The sequence below is a fragment of the Oncorhynchus mykiss genome, chromosome 21 (assembly GCF_057628025.1).
Source record: "Oncorhynchus mykiss isolate SJ-2025 chromosome 21, ASM5762802v1, whole genome shotgun sequence".
Taxonomy (NCBI): Eukaryota; Metazoa; Chordata; class Actinopteri; order Salmoniformes; family Salmonidae; genus Oncorhynchus; species Oncorhynchus mykiss.
In genome coordinates, this window is record NC_143042.1 from 1,300,418 (window position 1) to 1,310,000 (window position 9,583).

Sequence of the window (9,583 nt, forward strand, 5' to 3'; positions counted from 1 at the left end):
TTCTGTTCTGTCCTGATCTGAACCACTCACTGAGGACATGTAGTACTTTAATAACCCTGTTCTGTACTGTCCTGTTCTGTACTGTTCTGTACTGTCCTGTTCTGTTCTGTCCTGATCTGAACCACTCACTGAGGACATGTAGTACTTTAATAACCCTGCCCTGTTTGTTCTGCCCTGTTCTGTCCTGTCCTGTTCTGTTCTGTTCTGTCCTGTCCTGATCTGTCCTGATCTGTCCTGTCCTGTTCTGGGTTGGTTTCACGGTATGGGTTCATCAAGGAGTCAGTGTACAGTTCCCCAGCCAGTCTCAATGTGTTATGGCCATCAGGCCTGCTCTAGGGTTCTGTGTACACAGTGAGCTACAACAGCTACCTCAGGGATCATTATAGAAACTAAATGTTGCTTCTTCAGACAACTGGACAGGGAGTTCAGCTCTGCTGCTCTCTGGCTCTTTCAAAACAAACTGCATTGGCTTATCCCCCGGGTCACATGTTTCTCGGGGGGAGCTTTGAAAAGCTTACAGTGTGTGTGTCCTGGACAAGGCATGCTAGTAGCTAGCTAGGTCCCTGGAATCTTCATTAGAGGGGGGCAGCGTACTAGCACATTCAGCCCCAGGTGAGCTCTTCTCTGGGTTTGTCTGTCTGGCACGTCCCTATTGAAGAAAGAGGGGGAAAGGGGAGACCTAGTCAGAATGCCTTCAACTGAAATGTATCTTCCTCATTTAACCCAACCCCTCTGAATCAGAGAGGGGGGCTGCCTTAATGGACATCCACGTCATCGGCACCCAGGGAGGGAGGAGGGAGGATGGAGCTGAGCGGAGGGGTGTGTGGTTGTCTAGGGAGGGGGATAAGTGATGAGGCAGGCGTGCACACACAAATATAGATCCACACAGATATAGATCCACAGAGATATAGATCCACACAGACAGATATAGATCCACATAGACAGATATAGATCCACACAGATATAGATCCACACAGACAGATATAGATACACAGAGATAGATATAGATTCACACAGATATAGATCCACACAGATATAGATCCAGACAGATATATATTCACAAAGATATAGATCCACACAGATATAGATTCACACAGACAGATATAGATCCAGACAGACAGATATAGATCCAGACAGACATATATAGATCCACGCAGACAGATATAGATCCAGAAAGACAGATATAGATCCAGACAGACAGATATAGATCCACACAGATATAGATCCACACAGACAGATATAGATCCAGACAGATATAGATCCACATAGACAGATATAGATCCAGACAGCTATAGATCCAGACAGATATAGATCCACACAGATATAGATCCAGACAGATATAGATCCACACAGACAGATATAGATCCACACAGACAGATATAGATCCAGACAGATATACAGATATAGATGCACACAGATATAGATCCAGACAGCTATAGATCCACACAGACAGATATAGATCCAGACAGACAGATATAGATCCAGACAGATATAGATCCAGACAGATATAGATCCAGACAGATATAGATCCACACAGATATAGATCCAGACAGATATAGATCCACACAGACAGATATAGATCCAGACAGACATTTATAGATCCAGACAGACAGATATAGATACACACAGATATAGATCCAGACAGATATAGATCCAGACAGATATAGATCCAGCCAGGCGGTCAGCCTGAAGGGCTGGTAGTAGTGGTTCTGTGATCTCACCAGAGCGGAGCCAACCACCTCTACATTGCTACATCTCTCCACAGACATGGCTCCCTCCCTCCCTCCCTCCATCCCTCTCTCTCCCCCTCCCTCCCTCCCTCCCTCCCTGGAGGAGAGGGCTGTCAGAAAGATGGATGTGGCCCTGCTGGGGATGGGGCGGGCTGGGATGACCCCCTGTCTCTACTCCTCCTCTCAACCCTCTCAACCAGGACCAGCCCACAGAGAGGGGAACGGCTTCAGCATACTGTAGTCCGTCTGTCCGTCCGCATGTGTGTGTGTGTGTGTGTGTGTGTGTGTGTGTGTGTGTGTGTGTGTGTGTCTAGTTGGGACTGGTTCCAGTATGTATGTGTCTGTTGAAACCATTGACCCTCAGATCTGCTGCTATTACAACTCCTCTGTAGCTTCCTGATCGAACCGTAACCCACCGCAACCACACACACACACACGGATATACACACACACGGATATACACACACACGGATAAACACACACACGGATAAACACACACACGGATATACACACACACGGATAAACACACACACGGATAAACACACACACGGATAAACACACACATCACACAGACACATACACGTACACACACATGTGCAAGTGCACACACATACACAGAGTGCTACAGACCCGCGCACACACACACACACACAAACTGACCCAAGTGAGGACCCAGGAATCTTCCCCCAAAAGATTTATGTCTCTTAGCTCTCGCTGACTGACTGACGTTGAGGCCAAAGAAAGACCAGGACAGGACAGACAGGAGGTATGATGTCCTATCAGGCTCTGAGAGACTGGCTCTGCTTCCCAAAGAAAGACAAGGACAGGACAGAGAGGAGGTATGATGTCCTATCAGGCTCTGAGAGACTGGCTCTGCTTCCCAAAGAAAGACAAGGACAGGACAGAAAGGAGGTATGATGTCCTATCAGCCTCTGAGAGACTGGCTCTGCTTCCCAAAGAAAGACAAGGACAGGACAGAGAGGAGGTATGATGTCCTATCAGGCTCTGAGAGACTGGCTCTGCTTCCCAAAGAAAGACCAGGACAGGACAGAGAGGAGGTATGATGTCCTATCAGGCTCTGAGAGACTGGCTCTGCTTCCCAAAGAAAGACAAGGACAGGACAGACAGGAGGTATGATGTCCTATCAGGCTCTGAGAGACTGGCTCTGCTTCCCAAAGAAAGACAAGGACAGGACAGAGAGGAGGTATGATGTCCTATCAGGCTCTGAGAGACTGGCTCTGCTTCCCAAAGAAAGACAAGGACAGGACAGAAAGGAGGTATGATGTCCTATCAGGCTCTGAAAGACTGGCTCTGCTTCCCAAAGAAAGACAAGGACAGGACAGAGAGGAGGTATGATGTCCTATCAGGCTCTGAGAGACTGGCTCTGCTTCCCAAAGAAAGACAAGGACAGGACAGAGAGGAGGTATGATGTCCTATCAGGCTCTGAGAGACTGGCTCTGCTTCCCAAAGAAAGACAAGGACAGGATAGAGAGGAGGTATGATGTCCTATCAGGCTCTGAGAGACTGGCTCTGCTTCCCAAAGAAAGACCAGGACAGGACAGAGAGGAGGTATGATGTCCTATCAGGCTCTGAAAGACTGGCTCTGCTTCCCAAAGAAAGACAAGGACAGGATAGAGAGGAGGTATGATGTCCTATCAGGCTCTGAGAGACTGGCTCTGCTTCCCAAAGAAAGACAAGGACAGGATAGAGAGGAGGTATGATGTCCTATCAGGCTCTGAGAGACTGGCTCTGCTTCCCAAATGGCACACTATTTCCCTACATGGTGCACTACTCTTGAGCCCCATGAGCCCTGGTCAAACGAAGTGCACTAAATAAGGACTAGGGTGCCATTTGAGATACAGATGGAGAGTAAGAGCAGATTCATTTGAGGTCACATTGTTTCAGCATGATAAATGATCCATGTAATCTCATCCACCCCCAAACAGCACAACCTCCCTCTCTGCTCCTCAGCCATACTGAGACACAACCTCCCTCTCTCCTCCTCAGCCATGTAATACTGCTGAGACACAACCTCCCTCTCTCCTCCTCAGCCATACTGAGACACAACCTCCCTCTCTCCTCCTCAGCCATGTAATACTGCTGAGACACAACCTCCCTCTCTCCTCCTCAGCCATACTGAGACACAACCTCCCTCTCTGCTCCTCAGCCATGTAATACTGCTGAGACACAACTTCCCTCTCTCCTCCTCAGCCATGTAATACTGCTGAGACACAACTTCCCTTTCTCCTCCTCAGCCATACTGAGACACAACCTCCCTCTCTGCTCCTCAGCCATACTGAGACACAACCTCCCTCTCTCCTCCTCAGCCATGTAATACTGCTGAGACACAACCTCCCTCTCTCCTCCTCAGCCATGTAATACTGCTGAGACACAACCTCCCTCTCTCCTCCTCAGCCATGTAATACGGCTGAGACACAACTTCCCTCTCTCCTCCTCAGCCATACTGAGACACAACCTCCCTCTCCCCTCCTCAGCCATACTGAGACACAACCTCCCTCTCCCCTCCTCAGCCATACTGAGACACAACCTCCCTCTCTCCTCCTCAGCCATGTAATACTGCTGAGACACAACTTCCCTCTCTCCTCCTCAGCCATACTGAGACACAACCTCCCTCTCCCCTCCTCAGCCATACTGAGACACAACCTCCCTCTCTCCTCCTCAGCCATGTAATACTGCTGAGACACAACTTCCCTTTCTCCTCCTCAGCCATACTGAGACACAACCTCCCTCTCTGCTCCTCAGCCATACTGAGACACAACCTCCCTCTCTCCTCCTCAGCCATGTAATACTGCTGAGACACAACCTCCCTCTCTCCTCCTCAGCCATGTAATACTGCTGAGACACAACTTCCCTCTCTCCTCCTCAGCCATGTAATACTGCTGAGACGCAACCTCCCTCTCTCCTCCTCAGCCATACTGAGACACAACCTCCCTCTCTGCTCCTCAGCCATGTAATACTGCTGAGACACAACTTCCCTCTCTCCTCCTCAGCCATACTGAGACACAACCTCCCTCTCTGCTCCTCAGCCATACTGAGACACAACCTCCCTCTCCCCTCCTCAGCCATACTGAGACACAACCTCCCTCTCCCCTCCTCAGCCATACTGAGACACAACCTCCCTCTCTCCTCCTCAGCCATGTAATACTGCTGAGACACAACCTCCCTCTCTCCTCCTCAGCCATACTGAGACACAACGTCCCTCTCCCCTCCTCAGCCATGTAATACTGCTGAGCCGGACTTTCTCTGTGAAACCTGACATGAACACACAAACACAAACCCTTTCTCCATCTCCTCATGGAGGCGCTGGTCGGTCTCATGTTCTGATGCAGGGTCACAGAAGAACCATTCTGGGTTGGTATTCTGGCTGGTTGATCACAGAAGAACCATTCTGGGTTGGTATTCTGGCTGGTTGATGGATGGTTGATCACAGAAGAACCATTCTGGGTTGGTATTTTGGCTGGTTGATGACTAAGTTACGATGGTTGATCACAGAAGAACCATTCTGGGTTGGTATTCTGGCTGGTTGATGACTAAGTTACGATGGTTGATCACAGAAGAACCATTCTGGGTTGGTATTCTGGCTGGTTGATGGATGGTTGATCACAGAAGAACCATTCTGGGTTGGTATTTTGGCTGGTTGATGACTAAGTTACGATGGTTGATCACAGAAGAACCATTCTGGGTTGGTATTCTGGCTGGATTGATGACTAAGTGATGATGGTTGATTAGAGTGAACTCTGGAGTTATCAGACACAGGACTTCTGAAATGTATTCTCCAGGACAATGGGGAGAATTTTCATTTTCCTCTGGTCTTTTTGACGCCTGGAGAAGGCTCAAACAACATGGTCTCATACTGCCATCTAGTGGCAGTCAGGAAAAGCAGGTCATGTGTAGCAATAGAGGTGAATCAATAGACTTGTGAATCATAAGTTGATATTCAATAGATTTGTGAATCAATAGAGTTGAGATTCAATACAGTTGTGAATCAATAGAGTTAAGATTCAATACAGTTGTGAATCAATAGAGTTAAGATTCAATAGATTTGTGAATCAATAGAGTTGTGAATCAATAGAGTTGTGAATCAATAGAGTTGAGATTCAATAGAGTTGTGATTCAATAGAGTTGTGAATCAATAGAGTTGTGATTCAATAGAGTTGTGAATCAATAGAGTTGTGATTCAATAGAGTTGTGAATCAATAGAGTTGAGATTCAATAGAGTTGTGATTCAATAGATTTGTGAATCAATAGAGTTGTGAATCAATAGAGTTGTGAATCAATAGAGTTGTGATTCAATAGAGTTGTGAATCAATAGAGTTGAGATTCAATAGAGTTGTGATTCAATAGAGTTGTGAATCAATAGAGTTGTGATTCAATAGAGTTGTGAATCAACAGAAAAGATTCACTACGACAGCACATTCACTGCGTATCCTGAGTGAAACTCAGTTGTCTGTCCAATACAGTTATGCCAAGAGGTGATTCTCCTTCAGTCACACTCTTTGTACATCCTTGAAATTTCCATAAGAGGAACAAGTTGACCAACAAAACCATCCTCCCTTTTAGTCATCTCTGACATGCCTTCCTCTGGAGGACGTTGGCCTTTCGTTCCTTCACATCCAGCATGTCCTCCTCCCCCCCTCACACACACACACACACACACACATATCAGACAAAATTATGAAAGATAAGAATTGTACTTTTGAATTCCGTAAAGTCAGTGTGGAAGAGGTGAACATATTATTGTTGTCTATCAACAATGACAAGCCACTGGGGGGTCTAACAATCTGGATGGAAAATTACTGAGGATACCAGCAGACGACATTGTCACTCCTATTTGCCACATCTTCAATTTAAGCGTCTTCAATTTAAGCGTGTGCCCTCAAGCCTGGAGGGAAGCTAAAGACATTCTGCTACCTAAGAAAAGTAAAGCTCCCTTTACCACCTCAAATAGCCAACCAATCAGCCGGTTACAAACCCTGAGTAAAGTTCTGGAAAAAATTGTGTTTGACCAGATACAATGTGATTTACTGTAAACAAATTGACAACAGAATTTTTGCATGCTTATAAGGAAGGAGACTCAACAAGCACAGCACTTAAACAAATGACTGATGATTAGCTGAGAGATATTGATGATAAAATTATTGTGGGGGCTGTCTTGTTAGACTTCAGTGCAGCTTTGGACATTATTGATCATAGTCTGCTACTGGAAAACCGTGTGTGTTATGGCTTTACACCCCCTGATATAATGTGGATAAAGACTTAGCTGTCTAACAGAGGGTCTTTAATGGAAGCCTTTCAAATATAATCCAGTTAGAATCAGGAATTCCCCAGGGTAGCTGTTTAGGCCCATTGCTTTTTTAAATTTTTACTAACAACATGCCACTGGCTTTGAGCAAAGCCAGAGTTTCTATGTATGCGGATGACTCAACACTATACACGTCAGCTACTGCAGTGACTGAGATGACTGCAACACTCAACAAAGAGCTGCAGTTATTTTCAGAGTGGCTGGCAAGGAATAAGTTAGCCCTAAATAATTCTAAAACTAAAAGCATTGTATTTGGAACAAATCACTCACTCAACCCTAAACCTCAACTAAATCTTGTGATAAATAATGTGGAAATTGAGCAAGTTGAGGTGACTAAACTGCTTACAGTAACCCTGGGTTGTAAACTGTCATGGTCAAAACATATTGATGCAGTAGTAGCTAAGATGGGGAGAAGTCTGTCTATAATAAAGCCATACTCTGCCTTCTTAACAACACTATCAACAAGGCAGGTCCTACAGGCCCTAGTTTTGTCGTACCTTGACTATTGTTCAGTCGTGTGGTCAGGTGCCACAAAAAAGGACTTAGGAAAATTGCATTTGGCTCAGAACAGGGCAGCACGGCTGGCCCTTGGATGTACACAGAGAGCTAATATTAATTATATGCATGTCAATCTCTCCTGGCTGAAAGTGGAGGAGAGATTGACTTCATCACTACTTTTATTTATGAGAGGTATTGACATGTTGAATGTACCGAGCTGTCTGTCTAAACTACTGGCACACAGCTCAGACACCCACCAGAGGTCTGTCTAAACTACTGGCACACAGCTCAGACACCCATACATACCCCACAAGACATGCCACAAGAGGTCTCTTCACAGTCCCCAAGTCCAGAACAGACTATGGGAGGCACACAGTACCACATAGAGCCATGACTACATGGAACTCTATTCCACATCAGGTAACTGATGCAGCAGTAAAATTAGATTTTAAAAAACAGATAAAAACATCTTATGGAACAGCGGGGACTGTGAAGCAACACAAACATTGGCACAGACACATATACACACACACACACACACTCACGATAACATACGCACTATATATACACATGGTGGAGTAGGGGCCTGAGGGAACACAGTGTGTTGTGAAATCTGAATGTATTGTAATGTATTACAGTTGTATAAACTGCCTTCATTTTGCTGGACCCCAGGAAGAGTAGCTGCTGCTCTGGCAGCTAATGGGGATCCATAATAAACCCCAGGAAGAGTAGCTGCTGCCTTGGCAGCATCTAATGGGGATCCATAATAAACCCCAGGAAGAGTAGCTGCTGCTTTGGCAGCTAATGGGGATCCATAATAAACCCCAGGAAGAGTAGCTGCTGCTTTGGCAGCTAATGGGGATCCATAATAAACCCCAGGAAGAGTAGCTGCTGCTTTGGCAGCTAATGGGGATCCATAATAAACCCCAGGAAGAGTAGCTGCTGCATTGGCAGCATCTAATGGGGATCCATAATAAATACACACAGCCTCCACCCGCCCCATACCTTCTTCTGCAGGACGTTGACCTTGCGCTCCTTGACCTCCAGCATGTCCTTGAGGTCGTGTACCTCTCTGCTGAGCGTCCCCTTCTCCTCAGACGTCTCCTGGATCTGGTTCGACTTCTTATTCAGCTGGGAGTCTTTCTCTTCCAGACGCAGACGCAGAGCATCCACCTGATGCGCACACGCACACATACATGCACGCACGCACACACACACACACAGACACAGACACAGACACAGACACACACACACAGTGTTAGATTAGAGATGGATCTGGTTAGACAATTTATTCAGCTGGGAATATCTCTCTTCCCGACGAAGAGCATCCACCTGACACACACATATCAGACATTATCACAAATTAAATCAAAAGGCAAATCAATGTAATACTTACAGTCCAGTCAACTTGTAAATACACTGGAATAAGCATATCAGAATAGCTGATCTCGGATATCTTGTTATGATTTAACATATCAAACTGATCCTAGATCAGCACTTGTACAGTCGTGGCCAAAAGTTTTGAGAATGACACAAATATTAATTTCCACAAAGTTTTCTGCTTCAGTGTCTTTAGATATTTCTGTCAGATGTTACTATGGAATACTGACGTATAATTACAAGCATTTCATAAGTGTCAAAGGCTTTTATTGACAATTACATGAAGTTGATGCAAAGAGTCAATATTTGCAGTGTTGACCCTTCTTTTTCAAGACCTCTGCAATCCATCCTGGCATGCTGTCAATTAACTTCTGGGCCACATCCTGACTGATGGCAGCCTATTCTTGCATAATCAATGCTTGGAGTTTGTCAGAATTTGTGGGGTTTTGTTTGTCCACCCGCCTCTTGAGGATTGACCACAAGTTCTCAATGGGATTAAGGTCTGGGGAGTTTCCTGGCCATGGACCCAAAATATCGATGTTTTGTTCCCCAACCCCACACATGAATGGTCTCAGGATGCTTTACTGTTGGCATGATACAGGACTGATGGTAGCACTCACCTTGTCTTCTCTGGACAAGCTTTTTTCCAGAT

General features: G+C 45.8%; 1 protein-coding gene across 6 annotated transcripts in view; it reads right to left on the bottom strand.

The window, feature by feature from the left end:
* LOC110513868 (ELKS/Rab6-interacting/CAST family member 1) overlaps positions 1-9,583 on the bottom strand; it is a 541,524-nt gene that overhangs the window by 399,828 nt on the left and 132,113 nt on the right. For all 6 annotated transcript variants that reach the window (XR_016490094.1, XR_016490093.1, XM_090213395.1 and 3 more), the window contains one exon: positions 8,557-8,724. Coding sequence is in view for 4 of the 6 variants with exons in the window: in XM_090213395.1 (XP_090069521.1) it covers positions 8,557-8,724 (168 nt within the window). In the remaining 2 variants the exon portion in view is untranslated. The remainder of the gene's footprint in view (positions 1-8,556; positions 8,725-9,583) is intronic.